The 14,021-nt window shown below is 34.9% G+C and overlaps 1 protein-coding gene across 12 annotated transcripts in view; it reads left to right on the forward strand.

The window, feature by feature from the left end:
- The window catches only part of FN1 (fibronectin 1), an 81,161-nt gene that overhangs the window by 23,499 nt on the left and 43,641 nt on the right, over nt 1–14,021 (forward strand). For all 12 annotated transcript variants that reach the window (XM_051983596.1, XM_051983601.1, XM_051983595.1 and 9 more), the window contains exons 13-19: nt 4,392–4,513; nt 7,002–7,182; nt 7,438–7,614; nt 8,599–8,727; nt 8,831–8,920; nt 10,141–10,335; nt 10,992–11,264. In XM_051983596.1, the coding sequence (XP_051839556.1) occupies nt 4,392–4,513; nt 7,002–7,182; nt 7,438–7,614; nt 8,599–8,727; nt 8,831–8,920; nt 10,141–10,335; nt 10,992–11,264 (1,167 nt within the window). The remainder of the gene's footprint in view (nt 1–4,391; nt 4,514–7,001; nt 7,183–7,437; nt 7,615–8,598; nt 8,728–8,830; nt 8,921–10,140; nt 10,336–10,991; nt 11,265–14,021) is intronic.

Consider the following 14,021-nt stretch of genomic DNA (forward strand, 5'->3'; position numbering starts at 1 on the left):
GAAGAATACTGTAATAGGCATAGAGATCAATGTCATAGATTATGACCTCAAGGAGCTTCCATTCTTCACAGAAAATTCCTGGTAGGATTGTAGAAGAAACAGAATAGCAAACAAAGTACAAATTCCTGTAACAAATTATCTCTGAGTTTCCTCTGTTTGAAGAATTCTGTGTAGTCCTCTATGTGAACAAACCAAAGGAAGATAAGGCATTTTTGTGTAAATAAGCAAGTAGGAAAACACAGAGCTCAGCAAATTAAAGGAAGAGATTTTGTAATGATTAAAAAAAAAACCCTGTTTTACTCATGAATGTTTAACTTTTCCCAAGTTATCTTTGTGGGTTTTTATTTAAACAATTTGTTTTAAAAATGTGCAAATTTCTCATATCTTAATAGTTTGGCTGATAAGGACCAAGAAGGTCAGTAGAGTCTATGAAAGGTTTAGTTTAGTTTTTTTTTTTTTTAATATGGGTTACAATGGAGAGACTTCATCAATTAACAATATCTAGCCATTTAGCAAAGGTAATAGCAAAGTAACAGAAGAGCAAAAAAGGCATGATGGTTAAATCAATAGACTAGCATTTGTTTTTTAACACTTTGTAGCAAATAATACATTTCATGAAGCTAATCATAAAAATCCACATGATTCAGCTCTACACAAACCTCCAGGTATCCCACACCCTAGATCTTGTGCAATATAAAACAGAACAGTACTGAAGCATTACAATGACAATTTGGTTGGCTTGTTAGGTAAGCATCAACTTGAACTTCAGAAGATCTGTGATTGTACCAGTGTGGGTGTTTGCAATTTGCAATTGCCAGTTTTAAATTTGCAAATTTACCAGTTCATAATTGTAGTCCACTTTAGTAAATGATCTTCACAAAATAATATTACCAAAAGAAACAAATCATCCCTTGGTGGCTAGCCTTTTGATTATGAGTTTATCTGAGTCTATCTGGACTGGTCTTCATAGTGTGATCCTGGATTTATAGTAGGAGACTTCCTAACTGCTCAGACTTACTAGAGCTTGTATTTTTGGAATAACCTGTAAGAAATTCAGAGCCATCTCTGCCATGGTGAAGGAGAAAGTTAATGGAGGTTGTTGATAAGCAATTTGGTTAATGGAGGATCTATTTTCTCCTTAATATGTTAGGTGTAAATCTGACTTAAGTATATATTCCCTCTGGCTTTTTGCAAAATTTTAAACAGATAGCATCTAATCCTAAGGTCCATTTGACCATGTAACAGAACAAAAAATCCAAGTCAATGTATAAGGTAAGGAGAGCACCAACATCTTGGGATTTTGCTGCAATTCTAATCCCTCACTTTTAAGTGATTATCAGTCCTCGAAGGATGCTTCATCCCTTTCTAATTAAATCCAACTCAACAAATACATACTATGTGTAGGAAACTGTGCTATGTGGATACAAAAATAAAACAAGCACAAACAAAAAATCCCAGCCCTCGAGGTTACATTGTCCTGGTGACATAAAATGTCTTAGGTACATATATGACTATTTGAAGATAGAAATATCAGTAAAAACGAGGGTGATCATTAGAGTCTTCCTGGAAGAGTTGACACATGACATGACTCTTGAAGGATGCCAGGGAGTAGATTAGGGAAGGGTAAGTATTCCAATACAAAGGTGCAGAGGTGAGAGTTGAACTGCTAAGTTCAGGGAACAAATAAATCAATTTATAATGAGCTGTATCCAAAAAAAAAAAAAAAAAGATGAAATAAGCCTGGAATGGAAAGGAAGCTAAGACTAGCTTGTTAAAAAAAAATCTTTAAACAAGGGCAGCTAGATGATAAGATGGATAGAGCAGTCACATTAGGAATCAAGAGGATCTGAGTTCAATTCTGGTCTCAGATACTATATGATCCTGGGCATGTCACTTAACCCTGATTGCCTCAAAAAAAAAAGTTTTAAGTGCTAAATTGTGGATTTTGTGCTTTTCTAATCCTAAAAGAAATAGTTACTGGTGACTTCACAGTAGGGGAATGGTATGGTCAGACTTGTATTCTAAAAAAACTGTTCTGAGGAAGTTTTGAAAAGGAGAAAGTCAGAAGCCTGAAGCTCCTCCTTGATCTTCTTTCTCCTCGCAGTTGTTTTTCTTTCCTTCCTCAGCAAAGCCTGAATTTGGCCATGGTGGCCTGGTCAAACTTGACTGCAGGCAGGGAAGCAAAAGGGGAAATATCACCATTCTGGTTACTTTTCTTTTTCCCTGTTAAATCCCAAAGCAAATACACATGACAGTCCTGCCAACCATTTGATTCATAGTTGGAGGAGAAAGTAAGTTGTACTGAATTTCAGTGGCAAAAAGGGGACCAGAAATCCACTAATTAAGTAGTTCAAATTCTTAGCATTTAAACAACATGAGTGCCAAACACAAGAAATGTGTTGGCATCCTCTGTTTGATTCCCAGATATTAATGTAATATAAAAACATTCCTAACCCTCTTAAGGGCTTATACCTTTACAGTTCTACATAAAGATTCTGTTCTTTCTGGGGTTTTTAGATACATTCTTTCATTCAATAAACATATGTAAAATTTTTGACTTCCTCCGTAAGTAATGAGCCATTTCTGATAAACTTGCTTCTCAAGGAAGCAACACTGAATTCCATCTTGGGAATCTTTGCCTGGAGTCCCTTAGGACTTCTACTTGGCTCCATTGATATCTTTCAAATGGCTTAAGAAAGTATCTTGCTAGTCCATGATACTATGTAACTCTTATTCTGGGAAACCAAGGATTTTGCTGCCTTACATTTTGTTAGTTGAATGGTTAGGAAGTGTGCGAACAAAATGAAATACAGATGAGAAAATTGTAGCTGTTGGTCTTTAACCAGCCCTGAATTCTTCCCAAATTGGTGGTGGATTTGTTTTTTCTGGATTTCTGAGTTCATACAGGTATGCAAATTGTATGTTTGTTCTTATACTTTCAGTATAAAAAAATGATAACAGCTAAAATAACAACTACATTTGGAAATGAAGACTCTTTTTTCGTGTCTTCAGACAACTTAGACCTGTTGTTAAGTTAGTGAAGTTCTTTATTAAAAGTCATACTTTTTTTGTATTTGACTAAAGGGGAAAAAACCTACCTTCTGGAAAAGGTTAAGAGGTTAGGGCTTTTCAATTTTGTCTTAATGAGTTTTAGATTCACTAAAGCTAGAACATGAAAAAAGATGGTATGCTGTATTCTGATTTGTAACATGCATGTTCCAGATGGTACTTTTCTCCATTTAGGGAGGTAAACACTCTAAAAAGTTGACTTATCCTCCCTTAATTTCAGATTTTTTCAAATGGGATTCTTAGTATTTTTCTCATTTGTTTTACTAGCCATATCTAACAAGACTTAGAAGCTGTCACATTTGCCATATATTTTAGTTTGAATTGGAGAGTTACTAATTGTTTTCTGGATTGGGAGAGTAAAAGAGATATCTCTGGTGCTTTCATTATTTGAACAACGAAGTGCAATTTGAGGATGTGTTTTCTATGAAGAAAAAAGAGACCTGCCAAAAGTCCAACATGAATTGTAAATTTCTTAGAAGGTTTAGAAACAATATTAGGTTTTTAATTCTTGCCCAAAATTCTATCATATTCAGAAATTTGAGTATTTGTATGTAATTTATAGATTTGGGGACATAGTTCATGCCAGAATGTTTTAATAATGTTTCACCATTTTCTCAACAACTTTTTTCATGGTATATTTGGCTACACAACTCCATATCTATAGAAGTAAAAATAGTGATCATGTTATAGGAAATAGTAATTAGCAAATTAATAGACTATGGCTATATTTCTATGCTAAGAGTAATCCTTTGATAGATAAAGTGAGTGCTGTATTTCAAGACTTAATATTTTAAAAGTATTCACTGAATTACTGTAAAATAGAAAACTCTGAAAATTCTAACACAAAAGCACACCTATCATTTAACTTAGACACAATAATCCATTTCAATTCATAAAAGTTTACAGTCTAATCTTTAAGTAGGATATACTTTAAAACATTTGTGATTTCATTGATACAGGCATTCTCGTCACTGAGATAAATCATAGCCCCATCTGTACCTGACCAGACAATTTCATGAGTTAATTTTACTTCAAAATATATCTTCTGGCCAACTTCCTAGTGATGAGTCTTTTCAAATTTAGGTAGATTGGTTCTCAGGTGAAATGATGCTCATAATCCATCATTTAGTCCATACTTGAACTCTTTTCTGACTTTGAAGAAACTTCCAGAGTTGTAATCTACTGGTAGTCACTTCTATCTATTGATGAGTATCAGAATAGGACTTTAGTGGGAAAATCATCTCATACTTATTGATTATTAAGTTTAATAGCATTAATTCTGAATTGTGAGGATATTAAAATACCAAGTGTTCATTTTTTAGGCACAACTGGTCCAGTCCAAATAATCAATACTGAAAATCCCAGTCAGCCCAATTCTCATCCTATCCAGTGGAATGCACCTGAACCATCTCACATTTCCAAGTACATTCTCAGATGGAAGCCTGTAAGTACCATATTCAGCAGCCTGGTACCATATTTATCAAGTAAATGAACGTTTTAGGAGTTTGTACTATCATCAAGATGATTAGTGGATTGATCATGGAATATTCATTATATTCATTTTAATGCCAAATTAGTAAACTAGTTACTTTAGTAATTGAACCAACCAATATGAATTGACCGTTCATGATCCACTTGATTGTTTATCAATTGACCTATAAATGGACAAACAGACTAAGATGAAAATTGAGAATTCTGGACTGGTAGCTTTTTCTTCATTTATGTATTCTTCATGAAATTGAGCTTTCTTATATATGTACATATATAACTATAACTATAACTATATATATATATATAATGAACAGATTGGGGTTAGATAATCTCTAATGTTTCTTTTGATTTCCAAAGTTCTTTCAAGTTCCAAATTTCAAGAGATTATTGACACTGAGATGTTTGAATAAGCGAAAAAACTAAAGTTTGACATATATAACTAAGTAATAAAAGATGTGTACTGGAGTCCAGGGTTCCTATTCCACCGCACCATACTCTGGAGTAATTTGTTGGTTTTTTTCAGAAATTGCAAAGTTTTAAAAGTTTGCTTTAAACTAACTTACTGTTTCCTTTCTTTGTGGTGCCATTTTTGTATGTTTTAGTCTGTTTATTCCACATTTGGACTTTTGACATTTTCTCAAAGATTAAAATCTTGGTTGAATTAAATATGCACAAAAGAGAACAACTTCATGGGCATTTTTAAAATTAGAAGGCTTTTTAAAGAACTACAGTTTAATAACTTTGAAAATAACTTTTGAATAACAAATAAAAGATGAATATTTCTCCTCTTGAAGCAACTGAAAGCTCATTTCTCCATCTTTTCTCCTTACATTCACCATTAAAGACACAACATTGAATTTAAGGTACAATGATGAGAGAAAAGTTCACATTTAAGATGATGGAAGTTATACTATAGTATATAGCCTGATTTAAGCTATAATTTTTGTTTTTGAAAATGTGAGCTAAACTTTAAGATTGATGAAAGCTATGATTATTCTCATTTCTTCTACTAATTTGGACATTTGAATATTTGAAGTATTTATATCCTGGCTGATTTGGTCAGACTTCTTCAGATAGTGGTCATTTCAAATAATATTTTAGCTTGCCAAGATTGGTCTAGTTGCATATATTCAAATGTCCTGTTTTAAGTAAGGTTGGTTCCACACTCCACATCTATCACTCGGCTCAGATTTGTGTGGTGAGTACCACATGAATGAATTTGGGCAGGATATAGATGTATAAACAGCAGCAAAGGATTAAACAAACAGGAATCTGTTTTCTTCTACAGACATGTCCAAAATCACCTAACCACTTTTTGTAGGACTATTCATTCCCTTTGAACTAGTTCAAATGAACCTGGTTTATGATGACCCCAGAAGTAGGTTTTATACCAACTCAGACAACTGTTCTTCTAAGCGAGGTAGACCCTCTGTTTTCTCACTCCTTCCCCTTCAAAGCAGAGAGCTGTGTTGGGTCTTGCCAATTTTTAAAAAATGGAATATTTTGGTCACTTTCATCTCAAAATAAAAGATTTCTGTTTTAGTGGTATTGATATCAAGCATGAGATAAAATTAGTCAAGTTAAAACAGATTGTTCATATTAAGTTTCCGAATTAAAATAAATAGTCTAGCAAAAATGAAAGTACCCTTGTTGCAGTTGCCCACCCCTCTTCCTGTCATAAGGATTATTTTGGTAATACTTTTCATAAAAGGGGATAGACCTGATGCTTTTCAGTAGAGAGTTTATTTCATTGCTGTATCCCTGTATATTTGCCTATATTCAATTGGTTAATTGACAACCATTTATTAAGCTCCTATCCTGTGCTGGACACTATGCTAGAAACTCAAGATAAAAAAATAACAATAGAGTGTATAAGAGGAAAGAAGAAAGGAGTGAAAGAAGGAAGGAAAGAAAGAATGAAGGAATGGAGGAAGGAAGGGGAAATGAAAGAAGAAAAGGAAAGAAGAAAGGAAAGATACATATTTATTAAATAGGCACTAGAGATACAAAGACAAAAAGTGAAAGTCCTAAATTGGGACAAACAAGCACTGGTAACATTGAATGATTGTGGCTAGAATGAAGCAGGATTAGTCTGGGTCTGACCTAAATAATAGAGCTCTTGCCACTCAGAAACCGAAGACCACAAACTGGGAGCTTAAGTCCTTATTGAAAGAGTGGACTGGAGCAAGGAAACATGGGATAAAGAAAATAAAAGTATTTTTGTCCTCAAGAAACTTACACTCTAATACTGGTAATAGCATGTCTGTGAATGTATAAACTAAATATAAGGTACATTTTTAAAAGGAAGGGCATTAGCAACTGAAGGAGATCAGGAAAGACAATACAGAAAGTGTCATCTTAGCAGAATTTTGAGGAAAACAAGAGATTTTTAAATACTACCTTCTTTTTTTTAATTTAATTTTATTTTATTTCTTTTAAAGAAAAATTCTCCAAATCGCTGGAAAGAGGCTATTATTCCTGGTCATTTAAATTCTTACACAATCAAAGGTCTACGGCCTGGTGTGATTTATGAGGGACAGCTTATCAGTGTACAACACTATGGACACAAGGAAGTCACTCGTTTTGACTTCACTACCACTAGCACCAACCCTGCTGTGTCCAGTAAGTTACTCTATCCTGTGCCATTTCTGCCCAAAGCTTTGGGGAATGAGCTCTTACCAAGAGACTCTACTCCAGCCTGTGCCATTTCTGCCCAAAGCTTTGGGGAATGGGCTCTCAAGGTAGTCTTCCCTTTCCTGCCCAAATTCCTCCAATTAGCATTCTTTTCCCTGGGGATGGAGAGGGAGAAAAGTTTCTGGGGTAACTGAGAATAGATATTCTTTTATGTATAGCCTGTTTCTTTTCTGTGCCATCCAGCCAACACAGTCACAGGAGAGACAACACCATTTTCTCCTGTTGTTGCGACTTCGGAATCTGTTACGGAAATTACAGCCAGCAGCTTTGTGGTCTCATGGGTCTCAGCCTCTGACACCGTCTCTGGATTCCGGGTGGAGTATGAACTGAGCGAGGAAGGTGATGAGCCACAGTATCTTGGTAAGTTTGCTTTTGACTTATTTTATATAGTATATATATTATTATACATTATATAATTTGGGGGGGTGTCTTTTAAGACACCATTTTTAGAAGAGGGAGCATCAGGCAAAAAGGACACAGGTGTAATTTTGAAATTGTTCATTAACATAGTCTGAAATTGCATTTTATTGAATTACATTGTAATTGCAAACATACAGAGATAGACATGTATGTATGCACCACACTTTTCCCACTAAAATCCTGGAAAGCCTCATTCCCTTCTCTAATTCATTGATCCATTTATTCTTCCAGTAGGATTTATTGAGTTAGTGCACACACAACAACTGGAGAATTCTCTTGGCTCCATGAACTAGTTTAAGAACTAATGTCTAAACCATTCAGTTTAAACAACAACAACAACAACAACAACAACAACAACAACAACTGGGGAATCAGTCATGACATGGAAGAGGATATTCTAGGGAATATGGGATGAAACAAAAGAGTAAAATATTCTAGAGCATTCATTCTTAACTTCTTAAGTAACTTGTTAAGCAACTTCATATAAGTTATTCCAAGCTCAGCATATTTCCACATAATCCTATGTATTTTATTTATGTATTTAAAACATTTTTCTTAGAAAAGGTTTTATCAGATAAACCAAAGGTGTCTATGATACACACACACACACACACACACACACACACACACACTCATTAGGATCTCTTGTTTTAGAGGGAAAACCATATCATTTCCCACAGTGAAGATTTATGGTTCTACTTTAGCTCGGCTATTGATTGCATAATCTGGATTATTTATCTCTAAAATAGTTTTGCAATTTAAAAAAAGATCATAATAATGGGAGTAAAAGGCATTTTGCTACCTTACCTTCTATATGCATCAAAATTGACCAGTTTTATGGTAGGACAGGTTGGCATTAGGACAGAATCCTATCTTTGCTTTTGAATAGAATCTGCTTATGAAATTTGGTTTTTCTTTTCAAAGATCTTCCAAGCACAGCCACTTCTGTTAACATTCCTGACTTGCTTCCTGGACGCAAATATATTGTAAATGTCTATCAGATCTCTGAAGAAGGAGAACAAAATCTGATCCTGTCTACCTCACAGACAACAGGTATGTTTGGACTTTACAATTGGCTAAGACTTTTTCTGTAAAACAAAATCTCTGATTTTGAGGACATTTCTTTTATTTCTTCTTTGTTCCTTTCACTTTTCAGCACCTGATGCTCCTCCTGACCATGCAGTGGACAGAGTAGATGACACCTCAATTGTCATTCGCTGGAGCAGACCACAGGCCCCCATCACAGGTCAGTTTACTTTTTTCTGCTTTTGACTGGAAGGGCTTCTTCCAAGTATGGGGAGAAGGGGAGGCGAGAGAGCAAATTTTGAACCGAGGTTAAGCAGATATTTTAATAATTCAGGATTTCACTGGAAATGTGGTTACTTGCAACAAAAAAGTGATTCAAAGTGAAGATCTTATAATCTATCTGACATAGCTCCTGAACCCTGCAATTCACACACACATACACACACACACACACACACACACAATAGACTACATATAGACACATATTTCAAATGTATAGCAACCATATATAGTATGAAAAATCAGATGGTGACAAAGCAAAATTATTATTTATGAAACCGGGCCTTCTACAGGCTATTTAAAAATTTTCTGATTATTCCTCACTATAGCATTTTTTCTAGACTATTTTAAATGGGTAATTCTCCTACAGACCAAATTCAAAGGAATGCTGTGGAAGAAGAATTAAAAAGGGGATTCTCCTTTCATTATTTCAACCCATCATGATTAACGAACATTTTTTAAAGTACTTACTATGTTTAAAGGTTAGGAATATTAAAAACCCCTGGCCTTAAAAATCTTACAATAATTTTATATAAAAAACTATTCCAAGCTCAGTAAACACAACTATTTGTTGCAAAATTTTAACCCTGCTATTTCTTTCTGGGTATTTACATGAACCTTTATATGGTATGTTTTGAGTTATTGTTGTATAGAAAATTAAAAAAAAAACTAGTCTCAGGATCAGAAAGACTTGGGGTCTAATCTTACTCTGACACATGTTAGTTGTGTGATCAAGAACTTCCCTTCTCAGCACTTTGATCTACAATCTCCAGGCCATGAATTGCAGAGCAATTGCAGGTCTGCATTGATATAGGGAGCTGCTATATGATTGAAATTGTTTGTCTAAGAAAAATGTTAAAATTCTTCAGTATCTTTCTTTTAGGATTCTCTCCTTTTTTGGTTTTTTATTTGTTCATGTACTAAAATGCAGGAACAGATGGTCATTTTTGTAAATGACACCATTATTCAGTTCAATTCAGCAAACATTTTTTAAATCACTGTATGCTTAGCACCCTGTTAAGCACTGCTTCAAAGACACAGTCCCTGCCCACTAAGAGCCTATAATAATCGAAGGACTATGATTTCTGAGGTTAGGAAAGAGTTATCAAATAATTGTTTGCTTAAGGGAAAAGTACATCACATTTTCTTTTGGTCTTACAGGTTACAGAATTGTCTATGCCCCATCAGTTGAAGGAAGCAGCACAGAGCTCAATCTCCCAGAAACTGCTAATTCTGTAACTCTTAGTGACTTGCAACCTGGGGTTCAATATAACATCACTATTTATGCTGTAGAAGAAAATCAAGAAAGTGCCCCCATCTTTATTCAGCAAGAAACCACTGGAGTTCAGCGTCCAGGTAACATTCAAAATGCTATTTGTGATGACATTATCAAAAATATACTATTTATTCAGTAAGTTTTGTGTTGTGCAAAAGAAAGAAAGCATTGTCCTTGAAGGAGAGTTTTAACTCTCTGCTAATGCCTCATATGTGCAAGTAGTCTTGGTGACATTTTAGCTAAAATGGTCACTTTATGTACTTAGTTATCACTGATTAAAAATGAACCATATGTAGCTCTTATGTAGCTTTACTAAAATATTACAGGTAAGGCAGATGTATACCAAGTACTCTTAAGTGCTCAGTAAAAGGAAAGAGCATAATATATGTCATTATAATGAATTTTTTGGCCGGGAATATAAGTTCTGGAAACACATTCTCTTGCTTAACTATTCCAATTAAAAAGTACTAAAAGCCAAAACTTAAGTCATGACAATAAAATGGGAAAACATTTTTAGTGGAAAATATTATAATTGATTCAATTCAACAAGTTTTGTTTTAAGCTCCAACTATGTACAAAGGCTGAGGATTCAAAGACATAATCCCTGGTTTTAAGAAGTTTATAGTATCTTCTTTCTTTCTCCTTTTTTCTTACATTCTTTTTAAAAATATATATTACAAATTTTCAACAGTGATTTTAAATGACAGTTTATTGATTCCTCATTTCATATTTTTAGACAAAGTTCCTCCTCCTAAGGATCTGCAATTTGTGGAAGTGACAGATGTCAAAGTCACCATCATGTGGACCCCCCCTGAAAGTGCAGTGACTGGCTACCGGGTAGATGTGGTCCCTGTCAATCTTCCTGGGGAGCATGGGCAGAGGCTGCCAGTCAGCAGGAGTACTTTTGCTGAGGTCACTGGGCTCTCCCCTGGAGTCACCTATTACTTCAAGATCTTTGCAGTGAACCAGGGAAAAGAGAGCACTCCATTGACAGGAGAACAGACCACTAGTAAGTTTTTTGTTACCCAAATTCTTCTTTCTTGAAGTACAATATAAAACCTTTGAGGTCAGTTGATGCACTAGAGTGTCGAATTTGAAGCTAGAGTAAGTCTGAATTGGATTCTGCCATCTGACTTTGGTTGGTTGGTTGGTTATTGTCCTTGTTGGGGTCATGGTCATCACTGTGGCTGATCAGAAGTTCAGAGTTCAGAAGCCTCTACTTCAGGTTGGACACAAATAGTCTACATGAACATTTGAAGTGAAGTTGTCTCTAAATTTGTGTATCTCACATTTGAGTTCTGCAATTCTGCTTTGCTTATAGAGCCCAGAATTTTCTTTGATGAGGGCATACTATCCTGGGTGGTCCCTTGCTAGTTAGTGTCTTACCTTGGACAAAGCACTTAGAAAAGAAGGGAATTACACATCCCTAGAATCTCTTTTAACCATTATTCTATTTGAAAAGCATTTTGCAAACCTTAATGTCATCACAATTATTATTGTTATCATCTATTGCCACCTGCAAACTAGTTTTCATTGTGATCAGCAAATTTTAGAGCCCTTTTGTAACATTAGAATTATAGTTATATATATATAGGATTACTTGCTGTTTAGGGAGGGAGTAGGGGAAGAGAGGGAGAAAAATTTGGAACACGAAGTTTTGCAAGGGTGAATATTGAAAACTATCTTTGTATGTATTTTGAAAATAAATAACTATTTTAAAATTATAGTTATAAATTAGACACAAGTTGCTATATAGTAGATTGGATAAAGGACTGTCTCGCAGTAAGAAAGACCTGAATTCAGATATTGCCTCAGTTATTTATTAGTTATGTGATTTGGGCAAGTAACTTACCCTCCCAGCCTCAGTTTCTTCATCTGTAAAATATGGGGATAATAATAATAAGCCCATTCAGGGTTGTTGTGAGGATCAAGTGAGAACATCATGTATACATAAAGCATTTTACAAATCTTAAAGTACTATATGCATGCTGTTAGGGTGGTGATCACTACAGTCAGCTTTATAATGAACCATGTAAGGGATATAAAAATATAAGATGGTACTTGTGTGTCAAATAGAATTTTATAAAGGATGTTCCCCATTCCTGAAATGCTCTTTCTCCTCATCTCTACCAATAGACCCCTTTGACTTTCTTTAAGTCCTAACTAAAATTCTATCTTTTACAGGAAACCTTTTTCAGACTCTCTTAATATAAAATATACCAATGGTTAAATATATCTAGGACTTAACCTCAGCTCACTACTAAATAGGAAGATTAAGTGCCATTTAGCCTTGCTTTCACAGAAAGTTTTAATGGTTGTTTGGGATATTATAAAGGCAATATAGGACCTAAAATTTTGGACAATGAAAATCATTGGATGGAAAGCTGGTAGGGAACTTAGAATTTATAAAATTCAACCCATTCATTTTATAAAGAAATAAACCAAGAGAGGTTGGTCTAATCAGCCCCCCTGGATTTAATTATCATCTTTATGGTGATGATTCCTAAACTTACTTAAACTACCCTGTCCTTTTGGCTGACTTCCAGTTTTGCACATCCAGCTTCCTTGCAGAAATCTGAACTGGATGTCCAATGGACATTTTAAATTAAATATCTCCCAAATAGAATACATTATTTTTCTCCCTAATCCCTCCCTCCAACTTCCCTTTTACTGAAAACATCATATACTAGGAGTCATCTTGGACTCCTCATAATTTTTTAAGCTAATGCCAAAGTCTGCTCACTTCACCTTTGTAACAACTCTGGAATATACCCCAATTCCTCCTCAGAGTGTCATCACTCTGGTACTGTTCCTTGTAATCTCACACCTGGACTACTGCCAAAGCTTGCTTGTGAATCTGTCTGCCTCAAATCTTTTCCCACTCCAGAACATCCCCCATTCAGCCACTAAAGCAATTTTTCTAAAACATAAGTCTGATCATTTTAATCAACTCCAAGAGCTCCATATCAAATCCAAGATCAAATGTAAAATACTCTGTTTGGCCTTCAAAGCCCTTTGCAACCTTTTCTGTCTTCTTATACCTGATTCCTCAACACATAGTCTTTGATCCAGCAACGCCAACCTTCTGGCTGTTCCAAGAACAAAACACTCCATCTCTCAGTTTCAAACACTTTCTCTGGCTGACTCCATGCCTGGAATGCTCGCCCTCTTCTTTTATAGAAATCTTTCTTACACCTTCTTAATTCCAGCTCCTTTCCTCTATTAATTATTTCTTGTTTATTCTTTGTTCTGTAAATATTTGTTTGCATGTTGTCTCTCCCATTAAATTGCAAGCTCCTTGAAGGTAGGGGCTAAGTCACCATTGTTTATATTCCCAATACTCAGCACAGTGCCTAACACATAAGAGACTGAAGAGATTTAAGTTCATAAAGTTATTAATCATCAAATCTCGAATTGGATCCCACTTGTTCCAATTCTACAACACAGGTATTTTCTGGTAAGCCAGAAGTTTTTAACTTGGGTTTGCAAATTTTTTTTAATATTTTGATAAGTATTTCAATATGATTGTGGTTTCCCTTATAATTCTATGTACTTAATTTTATGATTTGAAAACATTATTCTGAAGAGTCTGTAGGTTTCACTAGCTGACCAGAGGAGCATATAATGCTCGCTCTCTCTCTCTCTCTCTCTTTCTCTCTCTCTCTCTTTCTCTCTCTCTCTCTCTCTCTCTCTCTCTCTGTCACTTTCTTTCTGTCTTTTTGTCTGTCTCTTTCACACACACACACACACACATACACAAAACACT

The sequence above is a fragment of the Antechinus flavipes genome, chromosome 3, assembly GCF_016432865.1.
Source record: "Antechinus flavipes isolate AdamAnt ecotype Samford, QLD, Australia chromosome 3, AdamAnt_v2, whole genome shotgun sequence".
Taxonomy (NCBI): Eukaryota; Metazoa; Chordata; class Mammalia; order Dasyuromorphia; family Dasyuridae; genus Antechinus; species Antechinus flavipes.